The sequence below is a fragment of the Chionomys nivalis genome, chromosome 6 (genome assembly GCF_950005125.1).
Source record: "Chionomys nivalis chromosome 6, mChiNiv1.1, whole genome shotgun sequence".
In the NCBI taxonomy this organism is placed as follows: Eukaryota; Metazoa; Chordata; class Mammalia; order Rodentia; family Cricetidae; genus Chionomys; species Chionomys nivalis.
In genome coordinates, this window is record NC_080091.1 from 96849972 (window position 1) to 96877482 (window position 27511).

General features: G+C 40.6%; 1 protein-coding gene across 2 annotated transcripts in view; it reads right to left on the reverse strand.

Moving 5' to 3' along the window:
* Positions 1-27511, reverse strand: part of Bmp2k (BMP2 inducible kinase) — a 97023-nt gene that overhangs the window by 6612 nt on the left and 62900 nt on the right. Inside the window, exons 11-15 of one of the 2 annotated variants that reach the window (XM_057771037.1) lie at positions 25547-25794; positions 23725-23823; positions 22179-22381; positions 17094-17251; positions 10930-11040 (exon numbers count right to left, since the gene is read on the reverse strand). In XM_057771037.1, the coding sequence (XP_057627020.1) occupies positions 10930-11040; positions 17094-17251; positions 22179-22381; positions 23725-23823; positions 25547-25794 (819 nt within the window). The remainder of the gene's footprint in view (positions 1-10929; positions 11041-17093; positions 17252-22178; positions 22382-23724; positions 23824-25546; positions 25795-27511) is intronic. The other variant, XM_057771038.1, reaches the window with a different exon arrangement.

Sequence of the window (27511 nt, forward strand, 5' to 3'; positions counted from 1 at the left end):
AGTCAAAACACACACACATGCAAATAAAAATAAGTCTTAAGAGGAGAGGGTACCAACAGTGCCCATTTATTAATGACATTAAATGAATTCTTTGTCATCATCTGCAACAAGGAGTTAACTGTTACCTCCCACAGATGTGCAAACCCTGACATCCCCGTGTCTTACAAACAATGGAAACCACGTATTGCCTACTACAGCCTCCTGAGTATCTTAAGTCACCTCTGCATAGACGCATTACAATTCCTGATATAGCATCATGCTGCATGCATTGTTGGTGGTGTGGTAAGAACATGCCCACATCTGCTTTTAATATTTTTAATCCACAGTGGGCTGAATCCGAAGGTGCAGAGAGTCAACTGCATCTTACAGCTTTTAGCACTATCCTATGGGCACAAAGACAGTCAAAAAAAAAATAGCTAGTTAAAAGTGTTTGGCATACAGTACCTGAGCTATAGAACTAATATGTATATAGTTACAACGACATAGTGACTTCTGGCTAAAAGCTGCCCTTAGCATATACAAACTATTTCTTTGCCTAAACACATTCCTCTAATTTGAAAAAGAAAAATGCACATGCTGAAAATAAATACAAAGTCAGGAGAATGCCTCAAATATCCCTATTATTTGCTTCTGGGAACAGATTGCTTCTTCCAAGTTGTTAGATTAAATGATACATATTTGATTTATTATGAAATTTAATCAGGATTACCTCACTGCTAAAGTTAATTTCCCAAGAGTATAGTCCAAATATGTTGCTTTGAATTTCACTATCTCCTGTCGTCATCATCTTCTGAAATTTGTATTGATATAAAAATGACTGCTTTGAAGGAGGTAAGCATGGGACACATGACCTACAGCACAGACATTCTGGGAGTGTGGATCTTCTCTCGCTTACATTGGTAGTGACTGGCATGGGAGGAACGCTTAGTTTCATATGCTGGGCAACTGATCTTAGCTGGGGTCTAATTTCCCTCGTACTGAACACCATAGAGCGGTGCCGAGGGGACGCCCAGACAAGATAGTTTTACTCTTGCTTTATGCCTGGGAACTACAAGCTAAGATGCTCGGGCTTTTGAGTACTTTAGCAAGATGCATGTTGGTCAGTGACAGTAGAGCAAGCTGAGCAGAGTCTGCAAAGATTTAATAAGCAAATGGCAGGCAGGGGAAATCTGTAGGACCAGCTGATACTTATTAGGAAGTATCAGCAAAACAATCAAAGCTATTGTTTTGAATACTGTCTCCTAAATATAAAAACAAGTAAAACTTAGTTGAAACATATTAAATAGACTTTTAATAAAAATTCAAAATAGTGAATATATTAATATATTCCACATTTAGGTAAGAAAACAACATGAATAAATTTTTAAGTTCATATCTGTAGTAAGAAAACTGTTCCTACTTTTAAGAACATTTTCAAAAACTCAACATTGTAGATTCAAATATGAATCCTCTGCCTTTAGAGCCCAAAGAAAAAGCATCAGCTTCCATGCACGTCCGAGACTCCAAGAATTCCATAATTGCTAGTGCTCTGGAGTCCACACACCCTTCAGACTCAGGCTCTCCCCAAAGGGGCCTTTCTTCAGAAGTACCTGGACCAGGGTGGGCTCTGGACACAATCCATGGATGGAAATCTTTCTCTCCTGGTCCCCATTGTCAGAAATAAGAGCATATGATCATTTTGTCAAGTTGAGTGTGAATCCCAGAAATGGGAAGTCACTCAGACCAAAGAATATGGTGACTAAGATAAGCAATGCAGATGTGGGTAGATTAGTTAAAACAGGTCCTGAGTTTTAAGTCTCTTGCTTAAGATCCTGCAGGGAAATTCTAAGTTAGTACCAGAAGCCATGTGAAAGCCAAGAAAGGGCTGAATGAGCACACACGAATTCTGGCAAGAGTTCATACATCTCATCACCTCATGCACAGAGCTGCGAGGTAGCTGCTTGCTGTCGGTAACGGATGCGTCAGCTACTCACTATCTCAGCGACATAAGCAGCATTTACTAAAGTGGAATAACTTGACCATTTGCTAAGTGTCTACATGAAAACAAACAGAAGAATTCCTCTTCATCAGCAGAAGACGCTTCATGAAAGCGCCCTTTGAAGTCTTGGCTAGAGTTTTGTATTATTCAGATTTACTTCTTCCACCTGAGAAATGAAGCTGTCAGTCTGACATCTTCTCTAAGCGGTTAGAGTGAAGATGCACAGGCACTGAGGACAGCGGTTCTGGTGCTAGTGGTCCTCAGTAAAGGGCAACTGTCCCTGCTACTGACCGGACTATCTTCACGGAGTGCTTAGCTACACACCTGACGGTTCTAAGAATGGAGGGACGGGGTCAAGGAAGTAATAGTAAGTGTATTAACCCCTCACCACTAGGCTCCCACAACACTAGAATGAGAGTCAGTAAGGTTTGCTATGATCTTTTTCGTCTCCATTTTACACATCCTCAAAACCTATTTCCCATGTCTACAGACTGCCATGCCCCTCATATCTTCTCAAAAGTATGTACTAGTACCAGCAAATTTCAGTTCCTCAGCTTTCTCTTCCATCTTTCCACTGTTTTGTAACCATGACCCCGTTTAACGGCTTCAACTATTTCCTGAAAGGTTACAGTAACAAGGGATTTCCAGAGCTCTAGTTCAGTCTCTCTTTACATAAGGAATGTGACAGCTACCACATATATTAACACCACAGTGATTTCCCCTGCTGCAGACACTATCTTCAAACTCTGACCCATAAACTGAAATCAACCTTTGGATGGAATAGCAGCATCAGCAGCTAAAGTTCAGCATAGCCTACCAATGCACTGCCAAGTCCACCCAGAAGCTGATATGCTTCCTTTTCGCCCTTTACGACAGCATGCCAGAGCAGTGGAAGGCACTGCCATACTGGTCCTTGTTATTTCTGTTTCAGCAAAGTGTTTTTGTTGAGCTGTATAAGCTCCTTGAGGTACTTTATAGTCTTCCAAACATAGAACGTCTTTGTAGTACTTTATGTCTTTCACAGATGGGTAAGACTGATGTCAAAGCTCATCACCTTAGCAACCTGTGAGACACTGTGCTCCTCTATGTATCGGGACACCTCCATGTTTCCTGTCACTACGTCTGGACAATGAGTGGCAGAAGCAAAAATTACTGGGAGGTTCTGAGAATAAGCTTACCTCAGCAAACAAATATGAAATCAGGCATTCACCAAAAGAATGTCAGAGTACAAACTGAACAATTCTGGGTTGGTAACTTTTCACAAAAGACAATTTCTAGGTGTTCAAATTTCAAAGAGACAGTCTTGCACAATCTAAACAAGAACTTCAATACCAAATCCAAATTTGGAGGAAGTTTCTATCACAGCATTTCTTTGGCTAGATTTTTATATAGGTGTTACAGTATTCTCTTAAATACTTCATTTAAAAGTAAGGTCTTAGTTCATGACTGACAAAGTCCAGCAAAGTATACACTCTGAAATTCACAATCTGCACCAAAGAGCCACATCACTGAGAAAGTCCTTGTGTGGAGAAAAGACAGCCACATTCTTTCTACATTGCGATTTTTCTCGCTGGCTTTCCACTCAGAGGGCAAACAGCTGGTACACGTTTAATCATGTAAGAAGCTTCCAGTGTCAAGCAAATTTTGTTTCCATGCTCTTTTCTTTACTGTCATATTACAGAGCATAAATGGCTTGCACTGCTCCTGGGATTGCACGCCGTCTGTCGTCTCAGCACTCGGGCAGGGGAGGGGCTGGGTGCGTTAAAGCACGCTGTGAATTGGTAGCATACTGTCTGCCATCATTTCCCCACAATTTATCATGTTAGGCCTCAGGATTAGTGGATTAGGAAAAGGTTTTATCAAAATCTGTACTGCTGCTCTGAAAGCAGGCCAAGTGGCAGAGTCCAAATTCAAGAAAAAAACCATACAAGCTGTGAACTGTATTTCCAAACTCAGGATGCCATAAAGTGAGCTGTTTTATTGTGTGACTCAAGACTCATGAACTGAATATAAATTACATACCTTCTCACCTTACAACCTTTAGACCCAAGCTTCGTTAAACCTGAACCAAATTAAAAATTAAATGCAAAGTAAAAAATCTAAAACTTCAGTGACTTAATATGGCCATGTGTGGAAAACCTTCAAACACATTTTCAGAATTTCAATAACCTTTTGTATGTTTCAGAAGTTGTATCTGATTAAACAGGACCATCCATGCTGTAACAGAGTCACATTTCCTGTGTTTTCAAAGCTGCTGGGGACAACAAAAGGGTTCTGGGAAGGACCAGGATCAGAAAATTAGTATTATGTCTGGGTATTGTCATCTCACTGGGCCAGAACAGCATTTCTGGTAGTGACAGGAGAGCCATTAGTTGTGAGGAAAATGAGTGGCATTTATAATCTTGACAAGCAGAAAAAAAAAATCACATTAAGGAAAACTTTAATATTAATACTATTAATGCATTCTTATTAATAATTTGCAGCTAAAAAGACTATTTTGAGCAACTTAAGAGTATGTTTGGCAATAATAAGATGGTCCTTTTTCTGTATTACAATTTTAATGTTCTATATTGTTCAAAAACACATCTAAGCTAAATTCCATTTTCATCCCAGCTCCTATTAATCAAACTACAAATCTTTGTTTTTTAAACCAAGTCTTACTTTCCTTCTTTGTAGCTCATGGCCAAGCGTGACAGTTACTCCTGAGATCACACCACTCAGGAGGCTGAGCAGGAGAGGCTGAGCATGACGGTTGTGCTATTATCAAAATCCTGTCCTAATCTCTCCCTCCACCCAAAGAAAGAGGACCTATTATTTTACTGTATTACCTTTTACTCCAAGGGAATCCTCAACTAATTTTTAAAAATATATTCTAGCTAGCTATGGTAGTGTACTCCTTTAATCCCAGGACTCTGGAGGCAGAGGCAGGAATATATCTGGAGTTTTGGGCCAGCCTGGGTTTCATAGTGAGACCCTATCTTAAATATTAGTTAATTAATTCAAGTATCTGCAATTTTAGCTTTCAACCAAAATACATTAGAATATGTGAGAAATTAGAAACATTTTAAGTGAATGACAGACAGCATATTAAAATATATATGCTAAAATAACACAGTACTTAAAAAGAATGCACTTTAAATACCAATGTATTTGGTGTGGGTTTGCAAAACCGCTCAGCAGGGAAGAGCACCTGTCACCAGGCCTGACAAACTGAGTTCAATCCTGGAACCCATATGGAGGAAAGAAGGGACCAGCTCCCACAGTTATCCTCTGACCTCCACTGTGAACAGCACTCACCACCACGCACACAATAAATAAGAGTGAAACAGAAGACCAGGACTAGAAATGTAGTTCAGCAGCAGACCATGGGCCTAGAATGTATGAGGCTCTGGGCTCAGATCCCAGCACTGAGGGGAAAGTATAAAACCCTTGCTTGAGAGGTTAGACCAACAGCAAACTGTCTCAAAATAGCGAGGAGAGGAAAAGTATAACCTAATCAAAGAAGAAAAAGAGCAGATCAATTCCAAGCTCATTCTAGAAAATCAGTGTACTTGATCTACCTTAAAGTGTGGGCCAGTCACATGGGGGAAACATAAGCCAGAAATAAAAGGACCCAGCAGAAAGCTTGGCCTGCAAGATCCTAGAGAAACGACTGGCATATCATGAGAAGCTACCTACGAAGGCCCGTGTCTTACATCAAACAGGCAAACTTGGGGTGGGAGAAGTACATTTCACAGTTCACACTAGAAAATCATGAACATATGAAACACCATCACGTGTGTTCACAAAATGAAGTACACCTTGAATCGATGTAGTAACAAGAGGAAGTACTTCAAAATCTTTCCCCATGAAAATCTCAAGCCCGGATGACTTCTCAGATAAATTCTTCTAAATATCTTAGGGCAAACATGCAGACCAGACACTACCTCCTGCAGGGTATAGGAGTAACATTCCCAACCTGCTTCAAAAGGGCGTAATGTTGAATTAAACCTGTAATCAGGGTAATAGCCTCTAGAGGTGAAATCCTTTAAAACTGAAACCAGCAATAGTTTTTAGATAAACCCCATTATGGTAGAGCTGGCCGCTCCTCCCCATGGGCGCGTCTCCATCCCTCCCACTGCCCCACACCATGTTGTACTTGGTCATCTGTACGAAGTTAAATAACTCTGCCAGCCTAGGAAATACTGCATCAAGTAAGCAGGATTCCTTCTGTCCTTCAAGTTCACTGTACCGGCCACCTACTGTGGGAAAGGAGAGACTGGCATTCATTTGCTGACATTCTTACACTGGACGATAGAGAAAAATCATGACAAAGAAATGTGCAAAACTATAAAGTATCCCCAGAAATGAAATATGCCACACCTAAGAAATATGATGCCACTTGCAATTAGAAATAATGGGAAATAAAGGGGATTTCTATGATGCAAATAGACAAAGAAAACATTGCAAATATTTTAAACTAAAAGATCAATCCAAGATGCACAGTATCCTTATACTGCAAAAATAAATAAATAAATAAATAAAACAGAAAATATGTATTTCAGACTGAAAAGACTTATTAGGTCTCCAGTATAGTAAGTAATTAAATTGACTTAGACCAGAGTAACATATCTTGAAGACTACAAGTTAAAATGCTAAAAGCGTCCAAGGAGAAAAGGTGGCAGGGTTGAAGGCCACATCATGGCATCACACGTCTCAACACCTTGGGAGAAGGACCAAGTGAAAGAGAACCTTCAAACTCCAGAGCAAACCCCAGCCCTGGAAGGCTGAGACAGGAGGATCTGAAGTGTAAACCCAACTTGAACTAAAAACAGAGATTCCCCTACCCAGCTAAAAATAAATAAAAATAAAAATCACAGAAAAAAATTATGCAACTTGGAATTGTTTTCTCACCCAGATTGTCAACCAAGTGCCGGCATGCTTGCTGAGACAGAGGAGCTTCATGACTACTTATGCCATGCATGAAGAAAAGAAAGACAAAAGAAAAAACAAAACAACAAAACACCATAGTTGCTTTATCAGAAAAAAAAAAACAAAAGAAACAAAACAAAAGACCCCAGGAAATCCAAAAATTTCCACGAAGACTAAAAAGCAAAAGAAACCACTAAGAGAGTATGACAATATGAAGCAACCAATTCCAAGTGGAGATGAATTATATTATAGAGTCCATAATAAAGTAAGCACACAAAACCACAAAAATCACAGCATTAACCAGCAACAAACAAAGAATCATAGCAATGCATCAGGCATAGGAATCAACAGCAGCAACAAGAGATCCTTGCAGAGGGGGACTGGCATGCTGAATCTAGGAGATGAGGGAACTTTACATAGACCAAACTGTACCTAGGCTGGGCAGAGGGCACAGCAGGAAAAGTACTCGCTACACAAGAGGCAGGACCAGAGGATTCAGATCCCCAGAGTCCAGACAGATAAAGTTGGGGGAGCGTAGCAGTCCCTGAAATCCCAAAGGCTGGAAGGTGGAAACAGGGCACTGATACCATGAGCGAGCTGGATAGCCGGAAAGGGCAAGCTCTGGGCTCAGAGAGGGGCCTTGCCTCAAGGAGGAAGTTGGAAAGTGATTAAGGAAGATGTCCAGATTCTAACATAAAGTTTTGAGGGGTATGTTTTTGGGGTTTTTTGTTGTTGCTGTTGTTTTTACTTTATTTTATTTTATTTGCATGTGGTGTGTACATGTGTACTGGAGATCAAAGGTATAATAAGTACACGCACTACTACTAGGCTACACTATACTGCCAGCCCCAGAAAGGGTATTAGGAGATCGCAGTCATTTATTTGAACCTTCACTGTTATTTGGCACGTGACTGTATATACACAATCAAATGTATGCACATGAGAAGGGCTAACAGTATAAATAATCTAAATCCATGTGTGTCAAAATAAAAATTTTACACATGCCATCTAAAATCAATTTGGGAGGCAGTTAAACAAAAAATTAAAAATTTAGCATGATATATTAAAATGCCAGAAGTAAATAATTATCTCTGGAGAGTTTTAACAAAAAGGGGACAGGAAAAGATCAGTCATGGAAGACTTTCTTGATAAATTTGACATTTTAAACTGTATGCATTATTTATATTATATTTAATTACATGTATGTGTATGTATCTGTGTGTGGTGTGTGCACACTGAGTGCAGGCCAGAGGTTTGGTTCTCCCTAGAGCTGGAGTTATGAGAACCAAACTCAAATCCTCTGAGAGAGCAATAAGCACTCCTAACCACTAAGCCATCTCGAGTCCCACGTTAAAATAAAAATTATTTTAGTAATTTTTAAATTTTAAAATTATTTTATAAAATAGGCTGGAAAAGATAAAATTTAAAAATCAGTTAAAAGTCTTAAGGTTTAAAGCTTGTACTAGCTAGTTTTAGGGCAGCTACAATCATTTTGGGAAAGGGAATCACAATTGAGAAAATGATCGTACCATACAGCCTGTGGACAAGCCTGTTACCTCTCCCCACTTGCCTTCAAATTCAGCCTCTTTTCCATTGTTATTGCATGCATACACGTATATGTATATACATATTTATTCCTAAACACACCTGCTTAATCTCTACAATGTTACTTCTAAGCATGTTGCCAGGGCTGACTGTGTGATACTGGATGGCCAGTTGGTGTGCTCTTCCAGCTTATTGCTCTCAGCATCCCTTAATAGTTTTTTCTCTTTTAAAATAAAAGATAGTTTGTAGTGATGTATGCTTATGCTTGTTATCCCAGCATTGGGAAGGCAGAAACAAGATTAAGATCTCAACCTTGAGCATGGGCAACATATCAATGCAATAAGAAACATGACAGACAGATGAACAGATAATGGATGGAAGGACAGACAGACAGATGGGCAGACAGAAGAATGGCACAATTCCCTAACAAAATCAGTGTAAAGAACATTAGATTTGAGATAGTGGTTTCTCTTAAATTCCTCTAATACATCATTAGACTTAATTTTTACAGCATTTTGATTCATAATTGTACTATTTTTTAAGAGATTTATTTATTTATTATGTATACAGTGTTCTGTACTGCATGTATGCCTGCAGGACAGAAAAGGGCACCAGATCTCATTATGGATGGTTGTGAGCCACCATATGGTTGCTGGGAATTGAACTCAGGACCTCTGGATGAGCAGTCAGTGCTCTTAACCTCTGAGCCATCTCTCCAGCCCATAATTGTACTATTTTAATTTTACATAGTGCCTTCTGTATGATTTGAGCTACTCAGACTGTACCTAGCAGACTCAAGGACAATGGTTAGTGTGCCTGCTCATTCTCCAGAGCTCACTGCTCTCACTAGAGATTTTTTCCTCCCCCACACAACTATTTCCTAAAGTTTAAGGGGAGGTTAATTTTAGTTTCGAAAGATTCATTCATTCTACAACTAGAGGAAAATGGAAAATGAAAACCCCCCATACCTATGTTTACCTAAAAATTATATAAAAGTACTTCTAAGCTTTCTAATACCTAGGCCAGTGGTAATATCTACTATAGGTATTTTTATTTTAATTAAACTTTGAGTCTGAAAAGTATCAAATTAACATTGCTCTCCCAGCCATCCCTTCTGTCACAGGCACATTTGCTCCTTTACTTAGTTTCCAAATCAAGTCATTCCAGTATTAACAATGCTCATGCAGGGCAACAAGCTCTAGAGTGAGGGCATGTTGATCCCAACTGCCCCAGCACCGAGGCCTACTTAGGAGCGCCTCCGGGAGATGCCGTAATGTTTTCATACAATGACCACAGCCCTAGCACTAAGACACACTTAGGAGCGCCTTCTGTAGATAGCCACAATGTTTTCATACAATGACCACTGGGTTGGTTACTGGGCAAGATCAATCACAAGTCATGCCTCCAACCCTCAAAAAGCTTTAAATCTACCAGAAAATGTACACAAAGTTAAACAAAATGACAACATCAACCAAGCTCAATTTGTGAATAAATTGTTAATTATAAAATCCCTAAGTCAACATGAAAATAAGGGGGTGTGCAGAATAGAACAGTCAGCGAGTGTCCTCCAATTTCTGACTTTCAGCTTCATTCTCCCAGCGCCCCTCAGAAGTGGTTTGCCCAGCTATGTGCGAACCTCGGGAGGGCGACAGATGCTCGCGGGAGAGCACAAAAGAATGAATCCTGAAACTGGTCTCTGGGTCAGTATCTCAGGTCACTAAGTCCTCACACTCTTGAAGACTGATGGAACATTTTTGAAATACCATTAGAGAAAAGCAATGCACTCTAACGGATTGTGGCAGTGTGAGCAAGCACACAGAACAAATGAAGCAGATAGAAAGTTAGCTGCCTGTCCCTGTTAAGATGCTATGTCACCCATGAAATTGACGAAGATAAACCACCTTCTATAAGAGCAAAGAATAAAACAAGAACTGCAACAGCAATGAGAAACAATCCCGATTAGTGCTCTGTATTAATTACTATTAGTAATGGTATTAGGATAATTTTGCATAGTAAATAGCAACAGCATTCAATGCCTGAACTGAAATCAAAAGAATGAATATTGCAAGAGTAGTTAAAACAAAGTGATGTGCCAAAGACAAAATCATGAAGACAACTATAAAAGAGCATGGATATGCTAGGGAAACGCCAGGCTTTTTAAGTAAAGTTAAGTATAAAAATATTTTAAATGTACTTTAAACATAGGAGATATTTTCATGTACCATTTCTTAAAAACTAGAACCCAATAACTGGCTAAAGGACTTATGTTTCTAACACATGAATCAGCATTTCCCCATCTTGGCAAAGATACAATAATAACACTGTAGGTCAGACATTAAGGAAGACAAAGGCGGCTAATAGCTGACATAGTTTCCCTTTTCTGCTTTCTGGACCTAACACCTGCGTCTTACTTCTTTAAACCAATGCAATTTTGCTGCTGTTGTGCTTGTACATTTCAAGGACAGTGAAACAGTGATGTCACACATGTAACTTGCCTGAGTGAGAAATGAAAGGGACAGAACCAAAAGGGTCTTCCGGAGGATGGCTATGTGGAGCAGAGGGTGGGTCTAGATTCTTATCTGAGGGTGCACTCTCCTCGAGCCTGTCTGCAAAAATAAGATCAAACAAAAGAAAAAATAAAATAAAATAAAGGTGGTTTAAATGAAAAGTGATACACAATATAAATCAAAGTAAAAATTAAAGTAACCGCCTTTTTGAAAAATATAATTTCACAGCCCCATTCTTAGAAGGACTGAGGCTGTTTTCTAAGGTTGAATGCATATTTGCTGCTACAAAAGCAAGTTTAACAGTATTAATCAGGGCTAGGTTACATTAAACACAATTTACCTACTAAGTTAGTCTGGTTCACTTAATACTAGCTATCTACATTTTAAACTCTGCTTGTTACAAAGACATATTCAGCAGACTTTCAACAAAAGCCTATAGAAAAAATATTGCAAATGGTTATCATTCAGAAAATTGGTAAATTCTAGTTCTCAATAGTCAGAGAAAAAATTCATTCTATTTCACACAATTAGTCTCTTCTGCTAACATTTTGTACATTATTAAAAACACGCGTGCATGTGCGCACACACACATATACAGTGTATTTATTTATTCATCCAACAAATGCCTGAGTATTCAGTACACACCAAGCACAGCACTGTTCTGAGCAACTGGAATGTAACCTCAAACAAAGATAGCCCCCCCCAATGTAGTTCATATGCTTACATGAGAAATAAGCAAGTAACGGACACAGCATGTTAGAAACTAATAAGCTATAGAAAAAAAGTGCAGACAGAAGAAAAAGAATAAGGGGATGGGCAGTGACAAAGAGTGCCTGCTAAGTACAGGGTATGAACAGACCTATCAGCGGCTGGGGATGGAGACACCACAGGTGAGAAGGAATTTGCTCTCTCCACTCCCTGGCCCTGGCTTTATTCCCCTGCACTTAAGCTCTCTGCACTGGGGTACTTACACACCAACTAAGAACATCCTGACTTTTTTATAGTCTCTTTCCTGATTCTCAGCAAAATTATACTATTTGAAACTTATCATGAAAGAGATTTTAGGCATTCCAAGTAGACCTTTGTCCCATAGCCATTAAAACACACAAAACCTCAAATTCAACTTCATGCTAGCTTGTTTTCAAGAATTCTTTTGGTGAGAAAATTATCTTGTGTCCAATTAAACTTTAAGGGACTGGAGAACAGGGAGGAAGTGGCCAAGAGAACTGACATTCTAAGAATGAACGTAGTGGGCCTTGACTCACATTTCACAGCCTACTATTGAGAGATGAAGGGTTCCCAATTTACTGTGGTGGGAAGCAACGATGGCACAGGAAGGACAGACAGCCCTAGCCGTCTTTTGGGGTAACTATAAACCAGAGACTATGCACTGTATCAAAGTCCTCCCAGGGTCCTCCAGGTTCCATCAAATAACAGCAGGGACAAAAGAAGCAGAGTGCAAAGGAGGCTAACCCAAGTGACAGCCACAATAGCGGTTATCTAAGAAAGACACTCCTGAAATCCAGACAACATGTAGGGACTCAAACATTAATTAGAAACAGCCTTAAACATCAGCACTCCGTTGGGAGTCTAACACATTAGTTACTTCCCGTTACCCAGGCCTAGGTGAAATGTGAACTTGGGAGCCTCCACTGTAATACATTCTCTAAATTTACAAAACACTATCATAACAATGGTCCCCAGATTATGGAAGTGCAACATCACTACTCAGTCGGCAGATTACCTTCAGCAATCAAGTAAACTGTGGCAAATACACACAGAACTGTGCAAGTATAGCAAAGAAACAGACTTCATGTGGGAGTGGGCTAGTCGTTATACACAGGGTCTCCATAGAGGAAAATATGGAAGATGCTGTTGTAGGAAACTCATTTACTTGATTATTTTCAAACAGAAGTCAGAATACATTTATAACAAAATGAATCACCTTCTCATTGTTCCACAAAACACAGAATCAATTTTTAACAGAGTATCTTTTAAAAATCACTTAAGGTTCCTAAAAATCACATAATTTGGGTCTCAGAACACAGAATACAAAACAAATATACATTAACTTATTATACAATCAATTACATAGAAATAAAAACAAAATTCTCACTGTGGAGCTGCATTTTAAAGACCTGGTTTCAAGCCGGGCGGTGGTGGCGCACGCCTTTAATCCCAGCACTCGGGAGGCAGAGACAGGCGGATCTCTGTGGGTTTGAGGCCAGCCTGGTCTACAAGAGCTAGTTCCAGGACAGGAACCAAAAGCTACGGAGAAACCCTGTCTTGAAAAAAAAAAAAAAAAAAAAAGAAAAAAAGACCTGGTTCCAAATGACTGATTTTCTCTCAATTAGAACAAGGCCTGAATTTGATGCAAGAAATTCACCTCATCATGCCTTACAAAAGAATTGTGTTGGCAAGTAAAGATGATTCTTTCTCGGGTGCTTGACTGATATAGATGATGAAAACACAGGATTTTAAAATTCTGAAAACCAAGTACTTTCCATAATACCAGCACATAATCCAAATACTCGAAGTGTTTTAAGTATGCAGGTTAGATGGAGAACGGCTTCAAACAAGAACTAAAGGTTAACAATCAGGCTGTAAGAAGCTGTATTCATCGAGACTTTAGGGCCAGTCTAATGTGCCTGAACCATGGTGGCAGGTCTGGATGTGCGTTAGGAAAGGGTGGTTGTGGGTATTTTTACCATAAACTAATTAGAGATCCTGACATTTACAACCATTTTATTGTGTCTTCAAAACATATACAACATACTCAGTAAAACTGCAGAGCAACCAGTCTTCGGGTTTCTGTTATTCCTCTTAGCCATTTTAGATGAAATTTTAAACAGACAACAGTAAATCTATTTGTCCACAAATGAACCTCCTATGGTTCTTAATTAACAGTTGCAAGTATTTTCCCAGTTTACTGCTTAACATATTCAATTACTGTTTAACATATTAAACATCATGACACATAGGTTCCCGAGGCTTACAAACTAAATCTGGATGCTTTGATAAAAAGACAATGACAACAGCAAGCTTAACTTTAAAAGAAATCACTGAGACAAACTTTATTACTAATGCTTAATCTTGGTTTAATGTATTAATATTAAGAAAGAGCCAGTAAAAGATTCCGAACCATAAATTACACTCATTTACACTAAAAGTTAAAGCAACAATAGTTTCCTTTATATGTTAAATGCCTGTTATAGGTAATCAATGGTTTTCCTAAAGATCACTAAAAATTTTATCCATTACTAATATTTTGTTTTAATATCTCAAAAATGATGCTATGACTTTAAAATTACTTCCTATATAAAACACACAAGTCATATATTTTTTTAGATGACATTATCTTTTTCCTAGTAAACAAACAGCCTTTATAGGAAAATCTCGAATGGTCATACAGCACTGAACTGCGGCCACTCTGCAGCCAATCTATCACTTCCAGGGGCAGTGTGTTCTCAAGAGTCACAGGAAGATGGCGGTCTCTCCTCAGAAAGCATTTCATCAACCAAACACATTTAATTTTGCAAACAACTCTGGGAAACTGTTAGTAAATAGGTGTGCCAAGAAACAAGGGAACAAACAGGCTCTGTGGTGTTCCGAGTAAATTATTTCTTCATTTTGGAAAAGTTGTTGGGGACAGAAGAACCAAGCAATAATGAACAGTCACCAACTCTCACTGCACAAAAGTTCTAGAAGAAGCCCTTGCCTATCAGAATGACTTAAATTCTAGCATACAGATCAAATGTTGGATACACTACTGCTGTCCCTGAATAAACATCAAAGATAACCATTACAGCTAAGTAAAGCTGTGGGAAGAACCGCTCCTGAGTCCACGCATTCGACCCATGCTGGTCAGAAGGCCCACTACTCCTCTCTGAACTTCAGCCTGCTCACCCAATGTTTTCCACCTGCTTCCCACTGCCACTGCCCCATCTGCAGTTGGCATTGTGTGCCCTTGACTCTGATTTGATTTTTAATTTACCAAGATATCTCGTGATTTAAATACAATTTCAAAATGCCAGCTAAATACCTTAAGATTAGGGGGATCACTCTTATTCTCTGTGTCAAAACAATTACTTCGTTTAGTGCCCCCTAATAACCCTGTCCCATCTATCCCAGCTTAGGAGGCAGGGTGGGACTGAAGGCAGCCAAGTGGCTTCACTGGGGCTCTACTCTGGTAAGCTTTCTGATGCTATGTGCTGAAGTAAGAGGAGAAGCCCCGTAGTGGTGATACCCATTGCTCAAAGCCACTGGGTAGTTGGCAAAGGACAGTGGGTGCTCCCAGCCTGACTTCCTGGACTTTCCTTTGGGACCTGGCATCTTCTAGTGCAGTCTGAGCTGCCTTTGAAAACAGGCACACGAGTATATGCCAGTCATAGACACTTCTTGTCTTCAAACTTGAACACAGTTGTTCCAAAATGTTAAAAGATAAAATTATACATGCAGTCATGTTCACACACAGTTCCTGCCTATACCAAATAAATACCACATTTTATAAGACAAAGAAATAATAAAATCCTACCAAGTGCTGGACCTTTTTAAAGATTATTTAGTGGTTTTTTTTTTAAACTCAGAAAACAGAAAATATTGATTTGGCAGACCCTTTTCAGAGCACATTAAAACTGGGAGGGAGCATCTGCTTCTAAATTAACGCTAGGCTGGAGAGATGGCTCAGCTAACACACTTGCTGCACCAGCGTGAGGAGACTCCAGATCCCCAGGATGGCTGCCAGGAGGGCACGGTGGCCACCTCCAACTCAGTGCTCAGCAGGCAGACAAGTTGATTGGATAAACCATAGTTTTTATTTGGGGGTTCATCTGAGACTGTCCCTCAAAGAATAAAGTAAAGAGGGATCAAAGATGACTCTCAGGCCGCCACAGGCATTTACACACACGCACGCACACACACACACACACACACACACACAGAGAGAGAGAGAGAGAGACACTAAAATAACCCTACAAATGACATATACTTGATGACCTCCTGTGTCTCCCTTTTACTATTCTTCAAGAGATCATTTACATCCTTTTTCCAAAGCCGTGCTTTTGGGGCTACTTAAACTCCAGGAAAAATGCCAAACAAAAATGTTGATTTAAAAACATTTTTTTAATATGAGGTAAGATTGGTTTTATCAAAGTTAACAAATGTATACCAGGGGCTTAAAACTCATTTTTATATCCATATTTAATCACCAATATACAAAATACAAATTTAGATTAGATGCCAAACATGAATGCCTTACAGGAATCCCTTACATGAATGCAGGCCATCTGTGAACTTTACATAAAATACATACTAATTCAGACAAAGCATTTCATCTACTAAATATGTTCATAAAGCTAGTTACCTATATAAAACAGAATAGAAACTGGGAGCTATTTATTGGACACTTCTCTTCATATGCAAAACATAGAAACACACTGTGCATGTAGGTATATATATCGCATACACATATATGTATACATATATATACATACATACATACATACACAAGCCTCAGACACTAGAAAATCACCTACATTTTCCACAAAATGAGCTCCTTCCCCTTATTCTCCAGACCTGTTCAGAACACCCATCCTTCCAAAAAAGATCATGAGGCAAGTCTTGACGTAAATATTAGGTAGTTTGAGAAAAGGTAACGATTCCAAGTGACAACATTGAGATATGAGATTAAAGTGGAAAAGAATTTATTCAGCTTTGGCCATATCAGGACAACAAAGCAACCCCTTTATGTCACCACTCACTAAAAGGACATGATACAACAGTAGCATAGAGTAGCCCATGTTTTCTCGGGCATTCTCAAGGGTGTCCCAGATCCACACGTCTTCTCCTGAGTGTGCATCAGGAAGGCGGGCACTGACAAGGTCCTCTACTTGGACATCAGTGTCCCATGTTGTGGCGGTATTATGAAGGGTTAGGATATCAGCAATCTTGAGTTTATTAGCTACTACCAAGCACCTAACTTCTAAACGTGCGACACAACACAGTGTACGGGTATATGAAAGAAAGTGACCTGAATTTTCCCTCAAGTACACAGAAACAATTGTCCACACCACCTGGAAACTGTCTTTGGCCTTGCCGAGTTACAGAGCTGTTACTCTATTGGGAAGCAAAATAAGCCTTCAAGTGTCCCTTACTTGATCTGAGAAGGTCGAACTCTCGGTCCAGCAACTCCTCTTCGGTTAACTTGGAGAAGTTATCTTCTCCAAAAGGATTCCAGCCCGACATATCAGGCGGGTGACTGACAGTCTTCTCATTTGTAAAGCGTGGGACTGCCTCCTTCTCAGCAACTGACCTAGTTGAAAGAGAAAGGAAAATGAATGAAAAGGATGACGAAACAATTGAGAAACCGCCAGTGCTCCACTTACAGTTTAGAAACTCTCAGAAATAAGACCTGGAGTACAGGATGGACAGACAACAGCTGTAATCTGAACCGCCTTCACAGAGCACACAGCTCTGTAACCACCCGTGGATGGCACATTTGCTGTGTTTCTTTCTCAGGCCCTTACTCCTCAGCACTCTAGTCCACAAGAAAGGAATATAGCAGTCCAGGTGGTGATGCACACCTTTAATTGCAGCACTCAGGAGGCAGAGGCAGAGACAGATGAATCTCAAGTTCAAGGCGAGACTGGTCTACAGAGTGAGTTCCAGGACAACCAGGGCTACACAGAGAAACCCTGCCTTGAAAGAAATTAATAAGAAAAAAAGGAACACAGCATAAACTTTATGGGACTACTGCAAAGAATAAATAATTCAATGTACATAAAGCAAAAAGTATCTGGTTTAGAAAACAAAACAACAACAAAACAAAAACCCAAAAAACAAGCAGTTTGTATAAGCTGTTGCTCTCAAACAAGCCTTAATGTGAAGATCAGTAACCATACCTAACAGCATCCATGTAAACCATTACTGAATACTGTACAGCGACCCTATACCTACACCTATCCTATATCATATGTGGCTACATGGAGACACCACAATGAAAACTATACTTCCTACCAAATATAACTACCAAAAAGAGATGACCTGCTTGCTAGCTTTGCCTTATAAACAGGCCAAGGTAAATGAGGGTTCTTTTGTAGACACATAATACATCATTCAGTGTTGAAAGTCCTGGGCCTGAGTCCACTGGTTCTATGGAATTTATCCTATAGGCCCATTAGGTTTTAAAAGAATCCAATTTGCCACAGGGCAAGATGCCTTGTCCTCTCTTAGAATTGGAGGGGGGAAGGGTGGGAGGGTTTGGGGAGGAAGTGGGAATTTAGAATGGTATTTTTTTTAAAGTAATGAGAGAGAGAGAGAGAGAGAGAGAGAGAGAGAGAGAGAGAGAGAGAGAGAGAGAGAAAGAGAGAGAGAATCCAAGCCTAAAGGCATCTCAATCCAAGAATGCCTAGGTACCCTCCTCACCCCAACCAGGAGCCACAACACAGAAAGGGGCAACAGAGCAAAGTTATCAGGTCTCTTTCCCAATCTGGGTCCAGAAGACTGACAGCAGGGAAAGAATCCCATTGTTAAAAGAAATAGCTTAATTTCATAAGCCTTAGCTCGAGGTGATGTAGGTTGTGAATATGTTTTATTGTTATTGGTTAGTAAAGAAGCTGCTTCTGGCCAATGGCTTAACAGAGTAAAGCCAGGTGAAAGAGATGTAAGGAGAGAGTAGGCAGAGTCAGGGAGAAGTCATGTAGCCCTGCCATAGACAGACACAGGATGCCATTAGAAACTTTACCTGGTAAGCCACAGTCACATGGCGACACACAGATTAATGGAGATGGGTTACTTTAGGATATAAGAGCTACCTAGAAATATGCTTAAGCTATTGGACAAACAGTTTTGCAAATAATATGGTTTCTGTGTGATTATTTTGGATCTAAGCAGCCGGGAACAAACGAGCAGCCTCTACCCAACAGCCATTCCCACACTGGGTAGCAGAAGTGAAAACAGAGGCCAAAGGACAGCCTTTAATTCCTGAGTCCAGGCCTGCTGGTTTAGAAGAGTGTAAACAGCTACTGAAGGCTAGAGCATACAAAAGGAAAAGAAACAGTAATTTACCTACAACTAAATAGACTTACTACTGAGTAAACAGAAATTGTGTATGGCTAAGTCATAAATCTACCTTCATGTGGCAGAATCTCAACTCCGTTCTCAAAATATTTTGGACTTGTGGAGTCCTTAAAGCACACAGCAGATGGAAAACTCAGAGAGCACTTCCCTTCTGCAGACAGCTTTTCAAACTGTCTGGCTTCCTATCTGAATCGTTCTCCTCCCACTCCTGGGACGAATTCAGAGATTCTTTGTGGCACACCACTCAACAGCGTGCCACCTTAACCTACAATTTAAAGACATAGTAAAGTACAGCTCCGACGTCTGGAGCTAAAACACCACACAGAGCACTTGGGACCTTAGTTTAATCTCCAGCCCTGAGCTGGAAGAGAGGGGGTTAACAAATCCTTTACACTTCTCTCTAAAACAAATGAAACCTAATCCCTAATCCCACATAGTTTTCTTTCTATAGTTAAAATTACTTTACCACATTGTATTTCTTTCAATGGCATTTAACTTAAATGACTGTAAATAATTAAGAGCATTTTGAACAAATTAAAGACATAGTGATTTTGATTATTAAAATCTGTACAAGGATGCTGGAGGAACAAGCGTGGTCAATAGCACTTCCTACTCTTGCAGAGAATCTGGGTTCAGTTCCCAGGATCCACACAGTGGCTCAAGGCCATCTCCATCTGTAACTTCATTTCTAGGAGACTGGTGCCCTCCTCTGGCCTTAAGGGGAACCAAGTACCTAGATGGTGCACATACATATATGCAGGAAAAACACTCATACACATAAAATACAATAAATAAATCTTTTTAAAATAACACAGAGGCTGGAGGTACAACTCGCAGGAAAAATGTGCATTTGGCATGCACAAGGCCCTGGCTTCAGTTCCCAGCACAGATGCTAGAAGGAAAGATCTCTGCTAAGACACTGATGAGAGCTGGGCACAGTGGCACGTGTCTTTAATCCCAGCACAAGGCTAAAGCAGGCACATTTCCAGATGGGGGCCCCCTAGTCTATTAGCACGCTCCAGGACAGCCAAAGCTACATACAGAGACCCCGCATCAAAACAACATAAGACACTGATGAGGCTGGTACAGGAAAGACAACGCTGACTTTCAGGGTCACTGACTTATGTAAACCTTATACTTCTGAAAGATCGGCCTGTGGAAGCACACCCATGAGACTGGAGTACTGACTGTGTGACCCTGGGTAAAGGGATCCGTGTTCCTGTGTGCAGGGCATGCACTATCTGAACTTTTATTATTTGTGGTTTGATTTGTTGTGGGGGCAGTGCTGGAAAGTAAATCTCAGTTGTTGCCACATGGACTTGTAATGAAAACGCAGTATACCAACTGCACCCAGCAAAGTCTGCGATTCCAGTAAGAAAAACTCTCTCATTCTTGTCGCAGGGGGACTAATGCAGCAGATTTATTAGACCACTGCTTGCATTTCATAGCTTACATCCTACTGGATGGAATTTGTTTCAAGTGTGTATTTTTGGCCTTAATTTTCTTATGATAACGCTATTAATGTGTTCTAGAAAAGAGATAAGCAGACAAACAACACGAGAGTGAGAAATAACAAACGGCAAAGCCCGATTCGTACTTTTAAGTTCTGTTCACCATTAAATTAGTTCTCACAGCTCATGTAAACCTCTGTTTTGTCTCAGAAAAGTATCTCATTCATTTTTAAAAATCTCCTTCCTGGTGTCACCCCAGCACGTAACAGATCCCTGCCCTTCCTGGTGTCACCCCAGCACGTAACAGATCCCTGCCCTTCCTGGTGTCACCCCAGTATGTAACAGATCCCTGTCAATCTTCTTCTTCTCCTCTTCCTCCTGCCCTCCCTCCCTCCCCCCTACCCTTTCCATCTCTCATTCCCTCACACACACACACACACACACAACTATGACTAACTGTAAACTTACCCTCTTTACACACACACAATTTACAGTATGAGGTTGTCCCTCATGCCCACTGTCTACTCAAACTCATGGTCTTTCAATCTCTCTCTCTCTTTCCTACTGTTTCAAAACCTGAAACTGTGTTTAAGAGCCTCTTTGGTGTTCTAGTAATGAGCTTATCAGCTAATTTCAGTCTTGTATTTAAAGCAAATCCTAGTGATTGCTCTGGGGTGGGAGGGATGTGGCTGTGTGCACATGTACACTTGTCCATCTTGTTTCTTGATATTGGAGCTCTTAAATGATTTGGGGCTCATCAATTAGGTTAGGCTGGGATCTCCAGGGATCCCCAACCTCCATCTCCCCAGCTCTGAGATTATGGTGTATGCCATCACTCCCTTTTTTTTTTTTTTTTTTTTTTTTTTTGATTTTCGAGACAGGGTTTCTCCATAGCTTTTTGATTCCTGTCCTGGAACTAGCTCTTGTAGACCAGGCTGGCCTCAAACTCCCAGAGATCCACCTGCCTCCCGAGTGCTGGGATTAAAGGCGTGCGCCACCACCGCCCGGCACTCCCTTCTTTTTTTAATAGACCCTGAAGATCAAATGTAGGTCTTTGCGCCTATGTGGAAAGTACTTTACCAAGCTATCTCCCAACACTTAATTCCAAGATCCTAAAGTACTTAACACAGTAATGTCACATCCATGTGTGAGAAACTTTGTATCAAAGTTCTTCAATTTATTGTAATGAGTTCCCATATAAAGTATCCATATAATATAATTCTAACCAATATATCTGGATAGTTATAAGTCACTATTTCCCAACTACACTAAATTTGCTACACATGATATACTTAAAATGTTTGTTCCTGTATAAAAAATATATAAATTTTATGAATAGTCAAGTTAATTGAAGGTAGTAATAACACATAAGTAGAAAAAGTTAACCTGTTTAAAAGGGTTATTTATTTTCAACTACTAAGAAAGTGTTCTAGGATTTTACTTTTACTTAAATTACAAAGAATGCTTTGATGTGCACACCAATAAATTCTTCAGCCTGTCCTCAGGTATAGTTAAACTCTGCAAATAGCAACTGGCAGAACTGCTAGGTGGTAATGGAAGGAAGGAAGACACACAACAGGGGACTGGGAGGGGAATGAATCAGCTCTACATGAAGATGAACGGACTGAATCAAGAGCCACTTAGTGGGCTTCTCATCAATATCATTCACTTCCATAGTAAGTCCCTTTGCAGGCACTGGAAAACACTTACCTACTGGCACTGAAAGAGGAATCCGCTATGGTTCCAAGCTGGGCTGGAAGTGATGAAGCGTAGGAAATTAAGGCTGGTGAGAACTCTTGAGGGGAGGTAAGATACTCGGGTGATGCCAGGTGCTGAGGCTGTGGATGGTGCTGAGGCTGCTGATGGTGAGCTAGCACCTGTTGCTGCAAGAAAGCCTGGTGATACTGCTGCATCTGAAACAAGAAACAACACAACCCACGTCAAGTCACCACAGCACTGACCAGTGTGTGCCTCCCTTTTCCCATGGAGACAAAACCAGAAACCCAAAAAACTAATCGAGTATTTGAAGAAGTAGCTGTTACCAGAAAACTACATGGGGTGACTTAAAAACATTTATTATTAAAAAGCCAGACTCACTTGGCCAGATTCAAAATTCCTTCTTTAACTGTTTTAAGAAAAACACAAAGGAGTAGGCTAGAGTAAAGTGATTCTGTTAAGAAAGAGATGGAGGGGAGGGGAGGGGGAGGAAAGGGGAGAGGAGGGGAGGGGAGGGGAGGGGAGGAGGGCAAACTGTCCTCTGCAGCGAATGCATAGCACAGCCCTTCTGTTTCCCTTTTCCTCAATAGATACTTGCTGACTGAAAGAGACAGGACAAAAGATTACAGGACTCTGATCAACAGAAGTGTCACCAGACAGTTATTAAGTGCCACAATCAGATGTAAGAGTTTAATTGCAGAGTGCTTGAGAATATCTGTCACTTAACTAACTTTTTAACGTGTGGTTGGTATGTGTGTGTGCACGCACGTGTGTACACAGGGCAGACATGGCATCAGTACATGTGGAGCCCAGGACCAACACTGATGCTTCCTTCTAGCAAGCTCTAGCTTGGTTTTTGAGACAAGTTCTCTCTGAGCCTGAAGTTTACCAGTTCAGTTGGAAACGGCTGGCCAATGAGCTTCAAGATCTACATCTCTCTACCCGGCCCAGTGGGATGCTGGGTGGAGCATGTGCTGCTAGCTCTCCACTTTTAACTGGGGCCTGGGGATCTGAACACAGGTCCTCTTTCTTACACAGCAAACGCCATCTCTCCATCTTGCCTCACTTAAACAACAAATTAAGTTACATGGGTGTAAACAGAGGTCAAGATTTGGGTGTCCCTCCGTCATCACTTGCCCCCTTATTTGTTGAGACACGATCTTCCACTGGACCTAGAGCTCATTGATTAGCTAGACTGACTGGCCAGCAACTCCCGGGTTTTCCATCTCTGCCTCCTTACTGCTGGGATTATAGGTGCAAACTGCTAAACCCAGACTTCTGAATGAGGGCGGAAGATTAAATTTAGGTCCTCATACACACGTGACAAGCACTTATCTGCTGAACTGAGTACACACGTGACAAGCACTTATCTGCTGGACTGAGTACACACATGACAAGCAGTGATCTGCTGGACGGACTCCTCTCCCTAGCCCCCAACCGACTTTGAATGATGAAATTCTAAATACCATCATGCATACTGTAAATTCCAACCTAGTAATACACACCTGTAGAGAACACTGAGCTATTACACAGCCCTTACCATTGTAGGATATTGTGATCCAGGGGGTTGAGGCTGATAGACTGAATGCATTAAAAACTGTTGCTGAAGTATCTGTTGCTGCTGCATTGCATGCTGATACTATGAGAGGAAAAAAAAAAACAGAAATCAATACTGTGGTGGTTTGAATGAAAATGGCCTCTACAGTCTATTATGTTTGAATGCTTGCTCCCCAGTTAGTGGTACTATTTAGACAGAATTAGGAGGTGTAGCTTTGTTGGAATAGGTGTGGCCTTGTTGGAAGTGTGTCTCTGGGGATGAGCTGAGAGGTTTCAAAAAATCCATGCCAGGTTCAGTCTCTCTCTCTCTCTCTCTCTCTCTCTCTCTCTCTCTCTCTCTCTCTCTCTCTCTCCTCTCTCTCTCTCTCTGTTTTTCTCTCTCTCTGTTTCTCTCTCTCTCTCTCTGTTTCTCTCTCTCTCTGTTTCTCTCTCTCTCTGTGTTTCTCTCTCTCTCTCTCTCTCTCTCTCTCTCTCTCTCTCTCTCTCTCTCCTCTCTTTTCTGGAAACTTGGAGATCAGACGTGGGCTCTCAGCTACTGCTCCAGCACATGCATGCCTGCCTGCTGCCACATTCTCCACCGTGATAACAGGCTAACCTTCTGAAACTGTAAGCAAGCACCCAATTAAATGCTTTATGAGTCGCTTTGATCATAGTGTCTCCTCACAGAAATAGGACAGTAATTAAAACAAGTAATATCCATGCCTTTTCAATCCCAGAGTTTTTATTGTGGTTTGGTTTTATTTTGTGTGCATCATGTGTGTACAGTGCCCACAGAGTCCAAATGAGGGCATTAGATTCCCTGGAAATGAGGCTACTAATCACTGAACCTAGGTCCTCTGGAAAGCAGCCAGTGCTTTTAACCACTGGACCATGTCTCCATCCCAAGTTCCAGTTTTGTGAGCATTGATTTGATCATGTCAATGATTAAGACAGTCAAGTCTTAAAACCAATATAAAACAACTACAATCTGTGACTGTCACTTATTCTATGTTTATAGAATAAGTTTTAAAGTAGTAATAGAACACAGTTTAGCTAAAACTGTATCAGCACAGTTTAAGAATGTTTGGAAGAAAGCTAACAAACACTTGTCAGCATTTCCTAGTTGATGAAGACAGCCTTCAGCCATCTCTGACTCATTACAGTCAATCTCCAGGTTCTTCGCCTCCTTCCATGTTTTCTGGTGTCTCATGGCACCACCTCCTCACCACCCTCTCTGTTTCCATCAGCAGCAGCAGAGGAAGCAACATAATGAAAAGTGTCACGTACACAGTTAGCTCCAGACAAAGAGGAAACAAAGATAAAATGCTTGTGCTTACAGTTGGTCCCATTTAGGAAGGTTTAGTGAGACCAGAATTTTGCAGGTTTCTATAAAGCAAAATTCAGAATAATGTCTCTTTTTGATTCAATGCCAACACAGTCAAAATAATGAGAAATTAAAAATAGGACTACAGAAATGACTCAGCAGTTAAGGGCAAGGCTCATAGCCAAAAATAATAAAATAATAAAAAGGTGTTACTTTTGAAAATATATCAGTTTTTACGCAGCACTGAAATGTAAAAAAAAAATATAACAAATATAAAGTGTGGTGTTTATTTCTGAGTACAAATGAACACTTCTGGTTCATAAAGCCAGGATATGGCCTATTAAAAGAGCACCTCTTCCTATAGCATCATATTCTCCAGTGAGCAGGAAATGAAGGGAACTGTTTGTTGTAATATGCCTACGATACAAAAGTGAATGCAATAATATTCCATCGCTGTGTGCATTTCACACACTTCCCTATCTAAAGTAACAAAAAATACTACCTGCTGCAAATAAGCATTTTGAAGTAGCTGTTGCTGCTGTTGCTGTTGCTGCTGCTGCTGCTGCTGCTGCTGCTGCTGCTGCTGCTGCTGCTGCTGCTGCTGCTGGTGAGGAACACGATGCAAATGAAGTTGCTGTAATCTCCAGTCTCCCTGCTGCAGTTGCTGGAGGACTCTATGTTGCTGTGGTGGCTGCTGAAGGGGACCCTGACTCATTAAGACTTCAGACCCATTTCCAGGTCTCTGCGCTCCTGTAGTTCCAAAAACATTAATACACAGGTAATTTACAAAACGGCTGATTTCAAGTTATTTAATTAGGACATTTCTATGGTTTTATAGTGGACCTCTGTGTCTACATTACACAGTCTACACCAAGTACTCACCACAATTGTAAGTGCCTGTGGAGTGTCATTTTGTCATCTACAACAACTCAGTGTCTTAGGAACGCACCATGTGTCACTTTCATCTTCCTGCCCACTAGAGCAGCCACACGCAAACTTGTTCCGTATGTTCAGCTCCAGCATGCACACCAACACGGCTCGCTGGCCAGATCTGAGAGCAGCATTCTCATCTACTGAAATCTCAATACTTAAAGTTCAGGGCAAGTATCTTTCTTGTTCCCTCCCCTAACATTTCCTCTTAATCTATTACATTTCACTCGCCTTTCACATACTAATGGCTCACAATGCTATTTGCTTTTACTTTCCTACTATTGAAAATACACATTTTCTCACATAATACATCCTTTTCCCCTCCCGTTACTCCTCCCAGTTCCTCCACACTTCCCCTCACATCTGGATCCACTTCCTTTCTGTCTCTCACTAGAAAACAGACTTCTAAGATATGATAAAATAAAAATGTAATAACAAAAACTAACACATTGGGGCTGGAGAGATGACTCAGTAGTTAAGAGGCCGCTCTTCAAGAGGGCCCAGGTTCAATTCCCAGCACCCTCATGGCAGCTCACAACTGTTTGTAACTCCAGTTCCAATGGATTGAACACCTTCATACCAACGCACATAAAATAAAGTTAAATGAATTTAAAAAATAGAGTAACACATCAAAATTCAACAAAACAAAAACAAACAGAAGGAAGAGAGTCCAACAGAAGGTACAAGAAACAGAGACCCGCTCATTCACACACTCGGGAATCCCATAAAAACACCAAACTGGAAGGTGTGTGTGTGTGTGTGTGTGTGTGTGTGTGTGTGTGTAGGGAAAAGGAGAAAGCCCTGAAATGGCACTGTGAGACAAAGAGCCTCCAAGATGCTACTGAGTTGGTTTTCTGTTGGCCATCTGCGGTCAGGCACGGGGCTGGCTGACCCTTAGAACAGTCTGTTTCCCAGCTAGACTCCCTTGGGAAAAGTACATTTTCATTTGCAAGTGGTTATAAATTAGAGATAGATCTGTGTTAAAGATGGAGCCTGCGCCCACTTCTCCTTTCCACTCTAGGGCTCCACCGCTGCAGACGTGTGCAGACACTATGCATGCTGCTTCAGTCTCTGTGAGTACGTATGTGCTTTGATTATGCTTACTTAAAAGGCCTTGTTTCCTAGGTGTTCACCTCCATTTGACTCTTACACTCTTTCTGCCTATAATCTCAGCACTAAGGAGGTAGAGAGAGAAAGGAATATGACTGGGCAGAGAGAAGAATGTAAGGCAGGAGAAGACAAGAGCTTAGTTGCAGTCTGAAGATGCAGACACAAGACTGCCCCTTTGGTATGAGCACTGGTAGAGATAGGAACTCTAGTGGCTAACTGCTCTGCTTCTCTGATCTCTCAGCTTTCAACCCCCAATATCTGACTGCAGGTTTTTATTATTAAGAACAATTAGAATTTGTGCTACAAAGAGGAGTAAATATATTAATACAGCGTAATGACTGTTTTCACTCCCAAAGATTTACATTAAATTTATACACAACGGCCACAGTCTGGCTATTTAACGGACCCCTGAAGGACCAGGTATTGT